The following is a 20,231-nucleotide window of genomic DNA, read 5'->3' as shown; positions in this document are numbered from 1 at the left end:
TCTGCGCTTTACTGGGGTGCTGCCCGGCGCAGAGGCACCGCAGAGCCGCTCCAGCGGCTGCAAGTGACCCGCCAGCCCCACCGTGTGGCCGGAGCAGGCCCAGAAGCCTGCTCAGAGGGCTCCACAACCTCGCATCCACCGCAGACCGCCAGGGCGCTGGGTGACCTGGGGTGAGAAGGACTCTGTAGTCCGCCTATACGAACTTTCACTAGGAGCCAAACGTCGTCCGCACCACTCTAGCCGTTTTCTCATGAAATTTTGAATCTTTTTTCGACATTTTATTTATTTGGAGAGCGCACCCATTCCTCTGGTGCACTCCCCAAATTCTCACTAACAGCTGGGGCTGGGCCAGGCAGAAGCCCTGAGCTAGGAACTCCATTTGGGTCTCCCACGGGAGCGGTGGGACCCAGACATTGGAGACATCACCCGCTGCCACCCAGGGTGTACATTAGCGGAAAGTTGGAATTGGGAGCCGAGCTGGAAGTCAAGCCCGGTTATGGGATGTTGGGCCACACCAAGGCTGAGAATCTGAGCCACTTGTCCAGGACCACACTTGATGGAGAGAGCTGGCCTGTCACGGCTCCTGACATTTTATTTTTATTTTTTTAAAGATTTTTTAAAATTTATTTGAGAAGTAGAGTTACAGACAGAGGGAGAGACAGAGGGAGAGGTCTTCCACAGCTTGTTCACTCCCCAAATGGCCGCAACAGCCAGAGCAGAGCCAACCTAATGCCAGGAGCCAGAAACTTCCATGTCTTCCACAATGGGTGGACTTGGGCCATCTTCTACCGCTTTCCCAGGCCACAGCAGAGATCTGGATCAGAGGAGGAGCAGCTGGGACACGACCCAGCACCCTTATGGGATGCTGGCACGGCAGGCTGGGGCCCAGCCCACTACGCCATAGCATCAGCCCCATTCTCCAACATTTTACAACGAGGCACTTGGATACAGGGAGAGAATGCCCCATTCTGTGATGGAATCAGCAGAATCAGGCTTCAGAGGGCTCCGCGTGCTGGATCCTGCGTCCCTGCTCCAGTGAGCGGCCTCCCTACTCCCTTTGGGCTGAAGGAGAACGGTGTCCGTGGCCACAAAGGTCAGAAGCCAGAGGACACTGCTTTTCTTCTCTGATGTCCGGGAGCCTTGGCCGATGAGGGGACTCAGGTAGTCAGAGTGGTCAGGAGTCCCCTGGAAGGGTGGACAAGTTCTAAGTTAGGGATGACTTGGGTTTCAGGCTGGCTCTGGGGTCTTGGGCACACCTCTTCTCCTCTTAGGGCCCCAATTTTCCTCCTACAAAATGAGAGGATTCTTCTAGATGATCTGGACACTTCCTTCCCCACCCCCTAATCTCCCCTATACAAGCCTTTCCCCAGAGTCCCACCCAAACTGCACTGAGGTTTGAAAGTTTCCGATGGGAAGCTGCAGCCCATCCATGGGTTTCCTCCTGAGCTGGCCCCGAGCTGTAGGTGCCAGTAGGGCATGTGGTTGGAGTAAGGCAGGCTGTCGTGATCAGACAGGAGAAGGGCCCAGGGCCTCTGAGAAACACCCCAGGGGAGGGGCCTACATTGTGATGACCTCATCTACTCTATGACATCATCCTCTCTCCCACCCACCCCCCACTCCTCCCTAGTCAGCTACTCTGCAAACAACCATCAATCTGGATCCCAAAGGCCTGAGATAGTTTGTTCTCCAGTACCTGCTGGTGATCTTCTGCCTCAGCCAGCAAGAAGCACCATGAAATTGGAATTCACCGAGAAAAACTACAACAGCTTCGTGCTGCAGAACCTGAACAAACAGAGGAAACGCAAAGAGTACTGGGACATGGCCCTGACCGTGGACCACCATGTCTTCTTTGCACATCGCAACGTGCTGGCTGCTGTCTCCCCACTGGTGAAGAACCTCATCTCCAGCAACGACATGAAGACCACCGATGAGCTCTTCATCACCATCGACCCCAACTACCTGAGTCCCACCACGGTGGACCAGCTCTTGGACTACTTCTACAGCGGCAAGGTGGTCATCTCAGAGCAGAACGTGGAGGAGCTGCTGCGGGGAGCCCAGTATTTCAACACCCCACGCCTCCGAATTCACTGCAATGACTTCCTCATTAAGTCCATCCGCCGTGCCAACTGCTTGCGCTACCTCTTCTTGGCTGAGCTGTTTGAGCTCAAAGAGGTGTCAGACTTGGCTTACTCGGGCATTCGCGACAACTTCCACTACTGGGCCAGTCCCGAGGGCTCCCTGCACTTCATGCGCTGCCCACCTGTCATCTTCGGCCGCCTGCTCCGGGATGAAAACCTTCACGTGCTCAACGAGGACCAGGCCCTCAGCGCACTCATCAACTGGGTGCACTTCCGGAAGGACGAGCGCGAGAAGTATTTCAAAAAGTTCTTCAATTACATCAATCTCAACGCGGTATCCAACAAGACGCTCATGTTTGCCAGCAACAAGCTGATGTGCATGGACAACAGCTCAGCGCACGCCACCCTGATCGAGAGTGTCTTGATGGACCGCAAGCAAGAGCGGCCGTGCAGCCTACTGAGCTACCAGCGGAAAGGGGCCCTGCTTGATTCAGTGGTCATACTTGGTGGTCAGAAGGCCCACGGCAAGTTCAACGATGGCGTGTTTGCCTATATCATCCAAGAGAACCTGTGGCTGAAGCTCTCAGAGATGCCCTACCGAGCAGCAGCCCTGAGCGCCACAGCTGCCGGTCGCTACATCTACATCTCTGGTGGCACCACGGAGCAGATTTCAGGGCTCAAAACAGCCTGGCGATATGACATGGACGACAATTCCTGGACCAAGTTGCCTGATCTGCCGATAGGGCTTGTCTTCCACACCATGGTGACCTGTGGGGGGACAGTGTACTCAGTAGGTGGGAGCATTGCCCCGAGGCGGTATGTCTCCAACATCTATCGCTACGATGAGCGCAAGGAGGCCTGGTGCCTGGCAGGGAAGATGAGCATCCCTATGGATGGCACAGCTGTGATCGCCAGGGGGGACCGACACTTGTACATTGTCACTGGCCGGTGCTTGGTTAAGGGCTACATCTCCCGGGTCGGCGTAGTGGACTGCTTCGACACCAACACCGGGGACGTGGTGCAGTGTATCACCTTCCCCATTGAGTTCAACCACCGGCCCCTGCTCTCTTTCCATCAGGACAACATCCTCTGTGTGCACAGCCACCGGCAGAGTGTGGAAATCAACCTGCAGAAGATCAAGGCCAACAAGACAACCACCTCAGTGCCTCTCTTGCCCAACAACTGCCCCTTGGATGTGTCCCATGCTATCTGCTCCATTGGAGACAGCAGGGTGTTCGTATGTGGGGGTGTCACCACGGCCAACGATGTCCAGACAAAGGACTACACCATCAATCCAAACGCCTACTTGCTGGACCAAAAGATAGGCGAGTGGAAGACCCTGGCCCCCCCACCAGAGGCACTGGACTGTCCTGCCTGCTGTCTAGCCAAGCTTCCTTGCAAGATCCTTCAAAGGATTTAAACAACTTTTTAAGTGGGAGAATAAGTAAATGCATTATTCACAATTTAATGAGAGAGAGAGAGAGAAAGGTGGCCTATTGGTTCCTTCTTAGTGTTTCAGTCTATGCTTAGTCCTGAAGGTGGAGGTCTTGGGCTGGTGCTGCTCCCAGTGGGTTTAAATTCCAGGGAACCGTGTTGCTGAGGGCACCCAATGGAGGCTGCAAAGAAATCCCTGGTGGGTGGGATTGAGGCATCTCCTGGGCACTGGCCAAGGTGATGTCTAGAAAGCTCCCTGTTCTGTGCCCCTGTAGTCCCCATTCAGATGTCAGCTACACTGGCAGGTAAACCTTTGCTCAGGGTTGTGGAGTTTCAGGTCCTCCGACATCCACTTCCCTTAGGCCTTCCAGGAAGGCAGGAAAAGACCCATCCCAGGTCGGGAAAAGCAGCCTTATGGGCTGGGGAGGGAGAAGGTGCCGGGGGCAAGGGGAAGAAGGCCGAAGGAACGGGGCGGGCAGTGATCTGGCTCTTGTATTGGCCATGCAGCGGTTGTTAGCTTTCTGTCTCATTTGTGAGAAAATTAGGGATTGCTTCCACCTCGCTTCCAGGGAGCATAAGCTCAGAGAGAACTTTCTCCAGGAATCCAACGGACTGGGAGTAGAAGTGAGGCCAGGAAAGGGGGAAACAGAAACCCAGGTCTTTAGTGGACAGAAGGCTGGGGATGAGGCAAGACGACAGGATCAAAGAGGCAGCATGGGGTGGACTCTGGGGCCAGGTAGCCACGTTCAACCAGCTCCATCGCTTACTGGATAACCCTGGGCAAATTGCTAAGATTTCTGTGCCTTGGTTTCCTTGTCTGTGAGAGCTTATAATAAGAATGCCTACTGCATGGGGTGGATGTAAGGTTTAAATGTGTGCATGCAACACGCCCAGGATGAGCCTGGAGTGTATTACAGTGTTACAGGAGCACTTTTTCAAATGCAGCAAAAAGAGCTGCGTGAAGGGTCCAGATTCTTGCCCCCCCCCTTTTTTTTTTTCTTTTTAAAAATATTTAATTACTTGAAAGGCAGAGTTGCTGGTTCACTCCCCAGATGGCTGCAATGGCTGGGGCTAGGCCATGCCAAAGCCAGGAGCCAGGAACTCATTTGGGTCTCCCATAAGAGTGCAGGGACCTAAACACTTGGGCCACCTTCTGTTGCTTTTCCCAGGCACATCAGCAGGGAGCTGGATGGAAACTGGAATAGCCGAGACTTGAACTGGTGCCCAAATGGGATGACGGTGTTGCAGACAGCAGCTTTACCCTCTAAGCCACCACACTGGCCCCAACTTGGGCTCTTAAGTAAGGCAGCCTAAAATGCTCTGTGAGACTCCCTACCTGAAAGTCTTGGTAAGCTTTCCTCCTTTGGTACTACCTGTCTACCTTTCACTCATTTCTGCCCTCACATGTAATCCTCAACAATTTAGAAGAAATTGACCAACTCCTTGAAAACCACATACAATTTTCATTCATCCACTCATTCACTCATGAACTTATCTATCTTTTCATTCATTTATTCACACACACACACACACACACACACCAGTCACTGAAGCCTCTCTGTGCCAGGTCCCTGTTCCAGGGCCTAGGCCAGGGCATGACAGTCTGCATGCCAGGAACTGAGCACCTGTGCTAATACCATTCAGCAGCAAATGTGAATGCAAGTCACATGTGTGGGTTACATTTTTCTAGCAGCCATGTTACCAAAGTGACATTAATTTTAATAACACTTTATCTAACCCAATACATCCAAAGTATTTCCATTTAATATGTAAGCAATGTAAAAGATACTCAACATTCCTTCTTTCCCCCATGCTAAGTGGACAGGATCGGGTGCACAGCTCAGTGCAATCTCACAGCTGTGATGTCCCTGCGACCTCAGTGGCTACTGCACTGGACCACACAGGACATTTCAGACACCCTCCTCATTCATGATTCAGAAGGGCTCCACCTCCTTCTTCCCGATTCCTCCTGCTCAGCCAGCTCCGCTCCACCCTGCCGGCTGCTGGGTGGCCTCTCTCCTCCAAGCCCACTCCCAGCCTGCCCCTGCCAAGGCTTACTCTGACCTTGGACTTCACAGCTGACCCTCTCCCTCCCTGGGATTTCTCCCACATCTTGTACTCCTCCAACCCTGGATAGCCCCCATCACTGCCCACCTCCCAGCTGGAAGAGCAGTCTCTCTTCTCTCCGTGGACAGAGCTCAGCTGTGCCTCTATCCCTGCCAGGCACAGCGGCCTGCTCCCTACACCAGTCCTCACAGCCTGTTCTCCTGCCCTGGCCTGTCCGGGCCCTCCCTCCTCCTTTATCCCAGTTCTCAGCCGCTTACCTCTCTTTCTGCCACGAGATCCCCAGATAAACAACAGTCCTACGACCTGAGCTCCATGAACAGTATCACGTGCACCCCACGCTCAGCACGGCTTCTGCTCCCTGGCATGACCTCAGAGGGAGAGCTGTCCTTCCCCGATTCCAAGCCGATCCCTCCCAGCTCTGGGTTCTGCCATCGCCCAACATCTAGGGTCCTCACTCCCCCCTCTCCACACTCTCCTCCTGGTTCCTTCTCTTCATTCCACAAATATCCTGGAGGTCTCATAAACACAGAGCCGCCTCAGCTCTGAGCTCGCCTCTTGCTACCTTCCCCTCTTGTACCTCAGGCGAGTGTCCTTAAATGTTGTCTTGCTCTGTGGCCCTGCCCCCACTTCTGAATGGGTGCTAGCCTACACAATCTGGCTGGTCATTGCCTCTGACAACACTGGCTTCTGGGCTGGCCCATACTGACCACTGCCACCCGTATCAAAATAGCTCCGGTGCTGGCTAAAATGGGCAGGCTCTGGCACAGTGGGGTGCTAAGTTGATATATTGGCCAGTGTCTTCCTCCCTTGCATCCTTCTCTTTCCTTCCTTCTCTTTCTTTCCTTTCTTCCTTCCTTCCTTCTTCTCTCCTTCCTTCCTTCTTCTCTCCTTCCTTCCTTCTTCTCTCCTTCCTTCCTTCCTTTCCCCTCCCCACATTAAAACCAGACCCCAAGGCTGAGGCAAGCAGGGCCTATCACTTTGAGGAGGCTGGCACAGCTGACGTTGAGCAGGAATCAGAGGTAAATCCTTGGCTTTTGCTGCTAAGGAAACTTGCAATTTGTGGCAGAGAGGATGGTCTTGAAGGATAAGGCTTTTGAATTACAACCTAGGTTCTTCAAGTTGGGGTACATGAAGTCTTTCTAAGGGATTCCAGCCATGTATAATTTTAAGGGAATCTGTTTTGAGACCCTCAACTTCTTGCCTAAAATTATCTGAGAAGACATTTGTGTGAAGGTTTCATTTTAGTTCTTTTTCCACTGCTCCTTTCCAAATGGTCCTTTATACACACACATGGTGGGGGGAGGGGGGTGGGGAGAGAAAGGCAGAGGGCTTTGCCTTTCCCAAATACTCCTAGGATGTGTTGCCCTGGGATGCCACATAAGAGCTAAAACTGGGGTCAGTGAAGGCCCTTTCATCACAATACCACTCCTCAATTTTCTATTTTTTCTGTTCTTCCTTCCTATACAGTATTTCTGTTAAGGTGTGAAGTCCAGTGTTTAAAACTGGGGTATTTTGGTACATGTTGGCTTGTTCAGAGATGCACAATAATATAGTGGAATGATGACCTATTTTTAAAAGACTTAATGGAGCTATGAATCACATACTATACGATTCTCTCATTGAACGAATGCAGGCATCTCAGTGGCTTTTAGTATATACACAGAGCTATGCAGTGATTACTACAGTGAATTTTAGAATATTTTTATTACTCCAAAAGAAACCTCACACCTTCCAGCCCTAAGCCACCACTAACCTCCTTTCTGTCACTATGCATTTGTTTATTTTGTACATTTCATATAAATGAATCATACAACATGAGACCTTTTATCTGGCTTCTTTCACTTAGCATGTTTTTTTAAAAAGATTTTTATTTATTTATTTGAGAGGTACAGTTACAGAGAGAGAGAGAGAGAGAGAGAGAGAGAAAGGTCTTCCATCTGCCGATTCATTCTCTAAATGGCCACAACAGCCAGAGCTGGGATGATCCAAAGCCAGAAGCCGGGAGCCAGGAGCTTCCTCTGGATCTCCCACGCAGGTGCAGGGGCCCAAGTATTTGGGCCACCTTCCACTGCTTTCCCAGGCCATAGCAGAGAGCTGGATCAGAATAAGAGCAGCCAGGACTAGAACTGGTGCCCATTTGGGATGCCGGTGCTGCAGGTGGAAGCTTTAGCCCACTATGCCACAGCGCCAGCCCAAGTTAGCATATTTTTAAAGCCAATCCATGCTGTGGCGTGTGCCAGGACTGCACTCCATTGTGTGGATATACCATATTTTGTTTACTTGTTTATCAACTGGCAGACATTGAGGTTATTTCCATCTTCAGCTATTGTGAGTATTGCTGCTTTAAACATGAATGTACAAGTTTTTATGTGGACATGTGTTTTCATTTCTTTTGGGTAAATACTAGGAGTGGAATTGCTGGATCACATATTAACTATGTTTAACCATTTGAGGAACTGCCAGATTGCTTTCCAAAGCAACTGCCTCGTTTTATGTTCCCACTAGCACCGGATGAGGGTTTCAGTCTTTCCCGTTGTTGCCAACACTTATCAGTCTTTCCTGAACATAGCCATTCTCGCCAGTGTGAAGTGGAATCTGTGTGTTTGATTTGCATTTCTCTGATGGCTGATCACGGTGAACACATTTTCATGGGCTTCTTTAGTGATGACTGTTTAATAGCCTTGCCTCTTCCATGCCTGAGTGCTATCCAAGAAAGCATTACTTGCGAGGAAGAGTTCCGTAAGGACCAAAGCCGAGACGGCTCAGAGACAGGGAAGGTCGCAGAGCAGTCCACTCAGCACAGAACCCTGGCAGGTCTCCATGACCTCCCTGCCTGTCTCTCAGAGAGCCAGGATATTGCAGGTGTGTCAGGGGCATGCTGGGAAACACCTGCTCCCAAGCATGTCCTCGCATTTTCTCAGTAACGGTCAAAAGCTCCTATTCTCTCATGTCCAGCTGCACATTCTACATCATTTAAAAGATAGAAGAAAAATTCCACACTGACTCCTTAAAAGATCAACGTCACATCTCTGAACAAGAGGGAATATATTGCTTGCAAGTTAAAATGCTTATTCAGACTTTTAAGAAACATTTTAAAGCTTTTTTTTTTTTTTTTTTTTTTTTTTTTTTACCATGAATACACACATTGAAAAGCACAAGGTACATACTGGTATGGTTTGAATGATTGTAAATGTTCATGTAACTGTGATTCACTTCAAAAAACATTGCCAGGACTCCCAGAAGCCTCCTCCCCAATTAGAGCCCCTTTGTTCCTGTCTGACCTTTATGACCATGTGCTGCTCCTTGCTTTTCTGTACCATTTTACCATCCAAGTACGCATTTCTTTCAATGTAGTTTAGTTTTGCTTGTTTCTGAACTTCACGGAAGAAAACAAACAACTATTTTGTGTCTGGCTACTTTCACTCAAAGATACGTTTTTCTAATTTACCCACGTGGTTCCATGTCAGTGTGGTTTTTCCCATTCCACTTCTGTATTTTATATTAACTTTTTTATTTTCCTGTAGGTGGACACTTGGTTGGTTTCCTGTTCAGGCAATTGTAAACAATACTAATTTTAGGACAGTGTCTTGGTGCACACATACTCAGGCTTGTCTAGGGGATATGCCTAGGAGTACAAGTGCTGTCTTCATTGCTGGGTAACACCGAGCTACTCTGCAAAGTGATCATGCCAACATCCACTGCCACCGGCGGTGTATGCAAATTCCTCTTGCTCTTCGTGCTTGCTGATAGTTGGTGCTATCAGATTTTTTAATTACATCCAGTCTTGTGTGCAACTCAATGTGATTTTAATTTGCATGCTCCTGATTGTGAATTAAATAGGGCTTCTTCTCCTGTTTATTGCCAACTTGGATTTCTTCTTTTATGAACTCGGCTTCTTTTTTCTATTTGGTTTACTTTCTCTTACTTTGTAGGGATTCTAAACTATATTCTGGATATAAATCCTATATGTGACACATAGTAAATATCTTCTCCCACTCTGGGACCTGCCTTTCACTCTTAATGATGTATTTGAATTTTAATTAACCTGACTTGTCTTATTTTTTGTTATCACTGTTTGATACCTGAAGAAGTTATTCTCTACCATGAGGATAGTATTCCTTTATATAAGAGGTCTTCAAAAGGTTCACAGAAAACACATCGCGAAAAATCTGTGCATGGATTTTTAAAACTTTGTACCAAAGTAAACTCTTTCTTTAATTCCATTTCCAGAAAATTTAAAAAAGATTTATTATTCACTTATTTATAAGGCGGGGTGGAGGGAGAGATAGAGAGTGAAAGACTTCCATCTGCTGGCTTTACTTCTTAAGTGCCCACAACAGCCAGAGTTGGGCTGGGTCCAATCCAGGAGCCCAGAACTCCATCCAGGTCTCATGTGGGTGGCGGGAACCCAAGTACTTGTGCCATTATCTGCTGCTCCCCAGGTGCATTAGCAGGAAATCTGATCAGAGGCAGAGGTGGGACTTGATCTCAGGCAGTCCCATTTGGGATTTGGACATCCCAAGCAGTGGCTTAAGCTAATGTACCACAATGCCTGTCTGCTATGAACTTTTTGAAGTTCCCTCATATTATCTTCTGCAAGCAGTATTGTGTTCCTTTTCATATTTGGGTCCATAATCTACATGGAATTGATTTGTCTGTATCTATTAGGTTGGGTCCAACTTAATTTTTTTCCAAATGGATATTCAATTGTCCCAGTACCCATTTTCCTACTTCTATGCAGTGCCACCCTAGTTGTAAATCATGTGTCCATATACAGATGGATGCACTTATGAGCTCTCTTATTTCATTGGCCTACTTGTCTGACATTATACCAATAACACAGTCTCCATCACTGTAGCTTTATCATATCCTATGTAGTTAAGAATTCGGTTGTCAAGATCCACAAAAGAACGAAAGAGAGAGGAGAGAGAGAGATTGATTTAAGATTTTGGTTATGATTGTGATGAATCTTTAATTTTTTTTTATTTGAGAGGCAGAAAGAGAACTCCAATCCACTGGAGGCTAAATAGTCCCAGTGGATAGATGGGGCAGGGCTGGAGCTGGAGCCAGGAACTCGGAATACCATCTGACCCTTCCACATTGGTGACAGGAACCCACAGGGTCCACCTCGGCAGGAAGCTCAAGTCGGGAACCATAGTCAGGAATCAAACCCAGTTACTCTGATTTGGAATGAAGACATCCTATCCACTATGCTAAACACTAACTCCTGTGCAGAATTTATAGACTGATTTAGACAAAACTGGTATGCTTACAACACTGTGATAATGACTTTTCAAAAGCTTTTTGTGCCTCTATTGAAATAAGCATACCTTTTCTTCTTTAAGCTACTAATAGGATAAGTTACTTCCACTAATTTGCCATTGTAAAACCATCCTTCCATTCCTACGGAAAACCTAACTTGGCTTTGACATATTACATACCTGCATTTTTATATGAAAGATGTTTTATATAGTCATTGGGTTCAGTGCAGACTCATCCCGCGAGGTCCACACTGTCGGGATGCTGGGACGACGGCGTTCTTTGACAACAAGTGCCAGAGACAAGTTTCGGTGAGCGTGTCTGCTTTATTAACGAGCAAGCACACCCTTTAAAGGGCAGGCATAAGGGGCGGAGCTAATTCAGGGCAACACTAATTCTATAGGATAGAACCGATATTGGCACCGCTGTGCTTCTCCAATCAGCTTGAAGGTCACGCAGGCTATGGTAGCCTTCCTGATGGGCCTGGGCCACACCCGGGAGCAGTTTTCCTGATTGGCAGGAGGGGGTGTGTGTGCCTGGGGTTCCTGCCACCTGCCAGCAGTCAGGCTAACCCCCTGCATGGGCTAGGCAGGCAGTCTCACAGGATCACCCACAGTTCAGTAATTATATAACTCACTTTAGATACTACTAGGTTCCATTCACTATGTATTCACTCAGGTTTTTTAATGTGTAAAATTACCATACAATAAAATTGAATTTTTTGGTGAATAGTTCTATAATTTTTAGACATTGGATAAGATTCACATAACTGCCACCACAATAAAGATACAGAACATTTTCATGGCATAAGTTAAAATGTATGTTTATAAGAAACTGCCAGACTGTTTTTCAAAGTGGCTATACCATTTTTTAATTTCCACCAACAAAATTCCAGTTCCACATCCTCACTAGCACTTGACACAGCAATATATCTCCACCCCACCCTCCCTCCTAACCACCAAAGCCTCTGGTAACCACCATTCTGTAAAATCAACTTTTTAACATTCTATGAATGCAATGGTAGTATTTGCCTTTCTGTGTCTTTTTTTTTAAACTTAACATAATGTTCTCCAGTTTCATCTATGTTGTCTCAAGTGACAAGATGTCATTTTTTTTAAAGACTTATTTATTTATTTTGAAAGAGCTACAGAGAGAGGAAGGGAGGGAGTCTTCCACCTGCTGTTTCATTCCCGGGATGGCTACAATGGCCAGGGCTGGGCCAGGCCGAAGCAAGGAGCCAGGTGTTTCTTCCAGGTGTCCCATGTGGATGGCAGGGGCCCAAGCACTTGAGCTTTTCCCAGGCCACTAGCAGGGAGCTGGCTCATAGTGGAGCAGCCGAGACATGAACCGGTGCCCATATGGGATTCTGGTGTCGCAGGAGGAAGCTTTAGCCTGCTACACCACAACGCCGGCCCGTGGAAGAAATTTTCCTAACAGAGAGAACCGGTTTCTGCATTTGGCAGGCAGGCAGCCAGGCTGAGCACGCTGGAAAGCCTTAATCCCTTGACTTCAATCAAAGATGTTTATGATTGGCAGCTGAGCTCTAGACTATTTTCATCTTTACTCCTACTGTGTAGCCCTTCTGGACTCCAACACAAAGCCTGGTACATTTACCAGGGTCCCTCTTTCTTGGTGGACCCTCAACTTTTTTCTTACCCATAGCCTTGTCTGCTGAAAGCTCTTCTCAGATTCTCAGTATTTGCTTTTTTTTTTTTTTTTTTCAGTATTTGCTTTTGGTACAAGCTCCTCGCGGGGTGGGTGACTGGTACAGTAGTTAAGACTGCTTGGGGTGTCCACATCCCATGTCAGAGTGCCTGAGTTCAAGTCCTGGCTCCACCTCTTTGTCTAGTTTCCTGGTAACGTGCACCCTGGGAGGCAGCAGGTGATGGCTCAACTAGCTGGGGACGCTGCCACCCACATGGGTGACCCAGATTGAGTTCCCAGCTCCTGCATGGGGCATGGTCTGTCCCCTGCTGTTTGTGAACTTTTAGGGAGTGAACCAGCAGATGGGAGTTATCTGTATCTCTCAACCTTTCAAACTAAGTTTTAAAATAGACCTTTTTTTTTTTTTTTTTTTTAAATTTCCTTGAGAGGAAAAGTGGCTCCAAACGTTAGGCTTGCTGTTTTTGGCTTCCCTCCTCTCCTAGAACTTGTGCCCACAACTCCTCACTGCCTTGGTGTGCTCCTCTGATGCCTGCAGATTGTAGAAACGTTTTTTTGCCCAACTCTTCCAGTTTTTCTCAGTAGATACACTGGTCCTAAGAACGTTGCTCGCCATTACTAGAAGTAGAATGCCCGTCTCCTTGGCCTCAGGCTTCTAATATCCTGTTCAATGTCTCCTGAATGTCGCATAGATACCTATGTTCACTTCTCACTCTTATTTCCATCAACCCCTGCCCCAAACCACCCAACCTGCTCTCTGCGGTGGTTATTTCTGCTCATGGTTTCCCAAGCTGTACCTCAACCTATGAGTCCCCTCCCTCGGCCTTCTTCTCGCTACCCACCCCCCACAGCTGTCTTTCCTACACCCTTCCCTGCCTTCAGGGTCCTCTCCAATGCGTACACTGCCTCAACTGCCATGTAATTCTTCCAAAAGAGGACTCTGACCAAGTCGCTGCCTGCTTAAAGCCCTTCAAAGTCTCCTCACAGCCGCTGCAACTGAAGACTGGTCTTCGGCTGGCTCCTCAGGCCTCCAAGACTCGGCTTTCCATCATTTGGCCCCAACACATTCTCTCCAGCTACATGCATCCGCTGTCCTGATTCTTCCATCACCCAGCCAAACCACTTCCCTGAATACAGCACCACCCTCTGCCCAGAGTATCCTTTCTTCGCCTCTCTCCTGGTCCACTTTGTTACCTGTAACAGGATACCTGATGCTGGGTAATGGATAAGAGACTTATTTGGCTACGATTCTGGTGGCTGGAAGTCCATACAACCTGGCCATGACACAACATGGCAGATGGCATCACACGGTGAGAGCATATGCAAGAGGGAGTGGTCACATGACAAGACAGCAAGCAAGAGGAGGGGCCAGGCTTGCTCTCTTATAACAACCTCCAGGGAACTAACCAATCATTCCTGGGAAACCTAACCTGCTCCTCAAGATTAGCATTAATCCCTTTACAAAGGCGGTTGAGACCCAATCACCTCCCACTAGGCCCTCCTACCTTCAATACTATTTCATTGAGGACCAACATGTGAACCCTGGGTGGGGAAACACAGCACCCTCTGCCCCATATCGTTCACAAACCTCTTCTAGGATCCATCTCAAATGCTACATTCCATCAACAAAAATTTATTAAGTACCTGCTACAGGCCAGGCGTAATGTTAGATTCTAAAAATACAAAGATGACCAAGGCAGACATGACCCCTGTGCTACACTACAGGTCTGTTGAGAGAAACAGACACTGAGAAAGTACATACATCTCTCCTACACTTTCCCAGTGCTTGCTCTCAACCAAGACTAGCCTCCCCCTGCCCTTGCCACTTCCCCAGTCACCACCAGCACCTATTTTTCAGTAATTTACACTCCTTTCTTACTGTCACTCTCCTGGTTAAGATTTTTATTATTATTTTGCTTTAAAGGGTGGGAGCTGTGTCCTAATCTCTCACCCAGGACCCTTAAGAAACAACTGTGCGGTCCTGGGTCTGGCCCTGGGAGAGTGCTGAAGAGGAAGACTCCCGCACAGGTCTAACTTGCCTCCCCCCAGAATCTAAGGCTCTTCCCTGATACGCTGCCCAGTACTTTCCTCTCCCTACCTCCCATTCCAATCAGGCCAGGAGCTCCCCTCACTATTGTCTCTTGGCTCCTACTGCTCTGGAAGTCCTGGCTAGCCCCCTTTGCCAATCCTCAACCCCAGCTCTCTTCACCTCTTACATGTTTTATGTTCTCAGAGTCTTAGGACAGCTGGTTGGACTCACTCTGAACCCACAGGTCTAAAATGAAATAATCTTAGTTATTATTTTATTTATTTATCTGAAAGGCAGAGTTACAGAAAGAGAGGAGAGACAGAGAGAAGGAGGGAGAGACAGAGAGAGAAAGAGAAATCTCCCATCTGCTGGTTCATCTCCCATCTGCTGGTTCAATCCCCAAATGGTCTTAACAGCCAGGGCTGGGCCAGGCCAAAGCCAGGAGCCAGGGGCTTCTTCCAGATCTTCCATGTGGGTTGCAGGGGCCCAAGGACTTGGGCCATCTTACACTGCTTTCCCAGGGATATTAGCAGGGAGCTGGATCAGAAGTGGAACAGCTGGGACATGATCTGGTACCCATAGGGATTGCCAGCACTGCAGCACGGCTTAACCCACTGTGCTACAGTGCTTGCCCCAATCATCTTAATTTTTAAAAAATATTTTACTTTTATACACTTGAAAGGCAGAACAACAGAATACAAAGACACACACAAAGAAAGGGAGAGAGAGATCTTCCATTCGCCGTTTCATTTCCCCAAATGCCCACCACAACTAGGGCCAAAGCCTGGAGCCTGGAACTCCTTCCAGGTCTCCTGAGTGGATGGCAGGGTCCTCCTAATCACTTGAGCCATTATCTACTGCTTCCCAGAATGCATTAGCAAAAAGCTATTTCAGAAGTGGAGGAACAAGGACTCAAACTGGCACTCCCAATATGGGATGTGGGAGTCCCAAGCAGCAGCTTAACCCATTGCGCCACAACACCCGCCCCCAAATAGTCTCTGTAATGGTTAATTTTAGTGTCAGCTTGGCTGGGCCATATGGTTGGCTGAATACTATTCTAGCTTAGATGTTTCTGTGAAAATGTGTTTTCAAGAAAAGATTAATGTGGGTAGGCTTCATCCAATTAGTTAAAGGCTTTCACAGAAAAAAAGACTGATCTCTCCTGTATAAGGAATTCTGTCAGTAGACTTCCTTCAGACTGCAACGGCGGTCTGGGTCTCCAGCCTGCTGACCTCCCTCACGTGACTCAACTCCCTAAAATAAATCTATGTGTGGTACACACACACACATACAGACACACACAATTATGGACCAAATGTTTGTGTCCTCTGAAATTCATATGATGAAGCCCTAAACCCCAGCGTGGCTGTATTTGGAGATAAGGCCTCTAGGGAAGTAATTAGAGGTAAATGAGGTCGTAAGGGTGAGACTGATCCAACAGGATTAGCATCCTCATGAGAAGAGACACCAGAGAAGAGGCCATGTGAGCACATAATGGGAAGGTGGGCACCTGCAAACCAGGAAGAGAGTCCTCACTGGAAACCAACTTGACCAGAGCTTCGATCCTGGACTTACTTGCAGAACTGTGAGAAAATAAATGTGTACTGTTTAAGCCACCTGGTATATGGTATATTATTTCCCAGCAGACTAATATATGTATACATAGATACATATTTATACATCTCCTATTTGTTCTGTTTCTCTGGAGATCCCTGATTACTGATACAGTCCTCCTGGATCATTCTTGGTCTTTATCTACTACCATTTTTTAAAAAAAAAATTATCCTTTATTTGAGAGGCAGACAGCCAGACAGCATCTTCCATCTCCTGGTTCACTCCCCAAATGCCTACAAAAGCCAGGGCTGGGCCAGGCCAAAGCAAGGAGCTTAAAATGCAATCCAGGTCTCCCATGTGGGTGACAAGAGAACCAAGTATTTGAGTCTCTGCTGCCTCTCAGGGTACGTGTTAGCAGGAAGCTGGAACTGGAGGCAGAGCTGGACCTTGAACCCAGGCACTCCCATATGGGATGTTGGTGTTCTCAGCAGCACCATTTTTTAAAAAAGATTTATTTATTTATCTGAAAGTCAGAATTACAGAGAGAGAGCGAGAGAAAGAGAAAGAGATCTTCCATCTGCTGATTCACTCCCCAAATGGCCACAACAGCCAGAGCTGAGCTGATCTGAAGCCAGGAGCCAGGATCTCCAACATGGGTGCAGAGGCCCAAGCAATTGGGCCATCTTCTACTGCTTTCCCAGGAGCATTAGCAGGGAGCTGGATCAGAAGTGGAGCAGCTGGGACTCGAACCTGTGGCAATATGGGATGCCAACACTGCAGGCAACAGCTTTACCTTCTATGCCACAGCACCAGCCCTCATTTTTTTTTTTTTTTTTTAAGATTTATTTATTTGAAAGGCAGTATGACAGGGGAGACAGGGAGAGAGGGAGAGAGGGAGAAAAAGGGAGGGGAAAAGGGAAGAAAGCTTCCATCCTCTGGTTCGTTCCCCAAATGGCTGTAACATCCAGTGTTAGGCCAAGCTGAAGCCAGGAGCCAGGAACTCCATATGGGTCTCTCATGTGGATCTCAAGAACTCAAGTAATTAATCAATCCATCATTTGTTGCTTTCCATATTCATTAGCAGAATATGCAATCAGAATAGCTGGGACTGTGTGGTATGTGGGGATCTCAAGTAGTGGCTTAAGCCACTGTGCCACAATGCTCAACCCAAGCAGCACCTTAATGACTGTGCTAAACATCCACTCCTTCTCAGCCCATCATCTTTTCCACCACTACCTCCTCCTCCTCTATAACTTCAACCTCTCCCAGTTCTCAACATAAAAATATATTCAACTTTCTCCTATTAAAACATCTCTACAACCTTACATCCCTTTACCCTTTCCTCACTGAAAGTTTTTCTGTCTTCTACATTCATACTTGCCCTTACTTCTCCTTTCTTATTACGCAGAATTCTTTTCTTTAAAGATCTATTTATTTATTTGAAATTCAGAATTACAGAGAGAGAGGTAGAGAGAGAGAGATCTTCCATCTGCTGGTTCACTCCCCAAATGGCCACAGTGCCAGCCCTAGAATTCTTTAAGTCACAGAAACATGATTCAAAGTTACCTCAGAGAAAAAACCTGTTTTTTTCATAGAACCAAAGAGTACAGAAGTAGATCTTATATTTCATGCATGGCTGACCCAGGTCCTCAATGTACAGGAGGTTGTCTTTCTCATTCTCTGCCCTCCTCTATGTTGACTTTATTCTCAGACTGATTCCTCTTGATGGCAAGATGTCTACCAGAAGCTCCAAGTTTACATATTATCTGCTTGTCAGTCCCAAAAGAAAGAATTCTTTTTCCCCAGAGAGTCTAGCAACAGTCCTGGAATTGAGTCTCATGAGCCTACGTTGACTCAACTGTCCATGGCTGAACCAATCATCTGGCCAGGGGATGGAATGTTCTAATTGGCCAGGCCCAGGTCACATGGAGGCAGCCAGTTCAACCAAACCATACAACTGAAAATGAGAATGGTTCCCCCCAGGAATATTGTGATGCTAGCATCAGAAGAAATGGATGGAAAAAGCAAAACTACAATATTGACGACACTTCCACTCCTAGCATTCACTGTTCTCTCTTAACAGCCAACAGCACCTTCCCACCCTCCTCTTAACCTTGCTGCCAGTCATCCCCACTTTGTGCACCCTTTCTCACTGTCTCCCATGAGCCAGCTCTAACTGAACTCCCTCCAATCTCTACGACCTACTTGTGCATCCGTGCACACCATCCTCAGAGATTTAGTCCGCAGTCTTTTCTGCTCCAGTCTCCACCTACGGTCTCCTGGACACATCTCATCTAAATCTTCTGTCTGGAATCACCTGGGCATCCCATTTCACAGTCATCAGTTATGATTTCATCTTTTCACATTGTCTCTTTCCAGGCCCCTACCTCCCATCAGTCAACAAGTTAAGTCACTTCTGTTGGGATCCATTTTTTCATCAGGGTTACTCATTGAGGTCTACACCACTGCCCCACTCAGACCCTCTAAGTGCCATTTCTGGATATCTCGGCCCACAGCCTCTGTCTCATCCATCTTGTACCAGCTTAACCTAAGCAGCAGCCAATCACATCATTCCTTTCTCTGAAACTTTCCACAGCGCTCTGTTGCTAATAAGGCTTCTTAGCACGGACTGCTTTAAAAAAATCCCCAGCATCTGTCTTGATTTATCATCAATGAGTCTTCTTGTTACGCTCTAGTTTACTGTCTTAATTTTCACATCTCTAAATTCTCACATATTAGACCCCCAATACTGAGTCTTCTCTCATAGCTTTACCTGCTACGCCACAATGCTGGCCCGATTTCTCCAGAGAGAGATATCTCCCCATCACCTGGTTCACTCCCCAAATGTCCACAATGGCCAGGACTGGGCTGAGTCTAAGCTGGGAGCCAGAATTTATTCCAGATTCCTGGTGGGAGCCCAATTACTTGAGCCATCGCCAATGCCCACCAAGGTCTGCACCAGCAGGAAATTGGGGTCAGGAGCTGGAGCTGGGCACCAAACCCAGACTCAGGCAACTTAACTGATAGGGCAGAGGCCTGCTTCAGATCCTAAACTTTTTAACTTTCTTGAATGTTTTTTTTTTCAAAACTTTCCTGCACTCTGAACCTAAAGTGGTTTTAAAAATAAATATAAGTGGGGCCAGCACTGTGGCGTAGCAGAAAAAGTCACTGCCTGCGGTGCCAGCATCCCATGTGGGTGCCAGTTTGAGTCCCAGCTGCTCCACTTCCAATCAAGTTCTCTGCTATTGACTGGGATTGCAGTAGAAGATGGCCTGGGTGCTTGGGCCCCTGCACCCACCTGGGAGACCCAGAGGAAGCTCCTGGCTTTGAATTGGAACAGCTCTGGCCATTGTGGCCATCTGGGGAGTGAACCAGCGGATGGATGACCTCTCTCTCTGCTCTCTGTAACTCTGCCTTTCAATAAATAAAGAAGTCTTTTTTTTTTTTTTTTGACAGGCAGAGTGGACAGTGAGAGAGAGAGAGAGACAGAAAGAAAGGTCTTCCTTTGCCGTTGGTTCACCCTCCAATGGCCACCGCGGCTGGCGCGCTGCAGCTGGTGCACCACGCTGATCCGAAGCCAGGAGCCAGGTGCTTCTCCTGGTCTCCCATGGGGTGCAGGGCTCAAGCACTTGGGCCATCCTCCACTGCCTTCCCGGGCCACAGCAGAGAGCTGGCCTGGAAGAGGGGCAACCGGGACAGAATTCGGTGCCCCGACCGGGACTAGAACCCAGTGTGCCGGCGCCGCAAGGCAGAGGATTAGCCTAGTGAGCCGCGGCGCCGGCCTTCTTCTTCTTTTTTTTTTTTTTTTTAATAAGTTTTAGGTAAATAGCTCTCTGTCAAAATACAGGTATTTATTTTTAAAAAAATCACTTTCTTGTCCCTTGCTGACTTCACTCTGGAGGCATCTCTGACCTCTAGTTGGTTTCTTTCTATTTTTGGCTTTTACTTTTTAAGGTGGTGGTGGTGACGGAGGATCTTTCTGTTGGCCACTCTTCAACATGAGCCCGATGAACTGGGATCACTGTTGTTTCTGCGGTGTTGACATTAGTCATGTTAGTAACCTGTCCCTAATTTAAAAGAAACGCTGAAAGAGCTTTCCTTCTAAAGAAAGCTCCTGCTGTCCTTAGCTGAGAAAGGTACTTACCAGA

At 47.7% G+C, this 20,231-nt stretch overlaps 1 protein-coding gene across 1 annotated transcript; it reads left to right on the top strand.

Moving 5' to 3' along the window:
- Window positions 1-1,731: 1,731 nt before the first annotated feature.
- Window positions 1,732-3,498, top strand: CCIN (calicin). Its single transcript, XM_062207949.1, has one exon. The coding sequence runs from the start codon at window positions 1,732-1,734 to the stop codon at window positions 3,496-3,498; it is 1,767 nt and encodes a 588-aa protein (XP_062063933.1).
- Window positions 3,499-20,231: the final 16,733 nt, after the last annotated feature.

The sequence above is a fragment of the Lepus europaeus genome, chromosome 12 (genome assembly GCF_033115175.1).
Source record: "Lepus europaeus isolate LE1 chromosome 12, mLepTim1.pri, whole genome shotgun sequence".
In the NCBI taxonomy this organism is placed as follows: Eukaryota; Metazoa; Chordata; class Mammalia; order Lagomorpha; family Leporidae; genus Lepus; species Lepus europaeus.
Note: the sequence above shows the minus strand (reverse complement) of the source record. Positions and strands in the feature narration are given on the sequence as shown.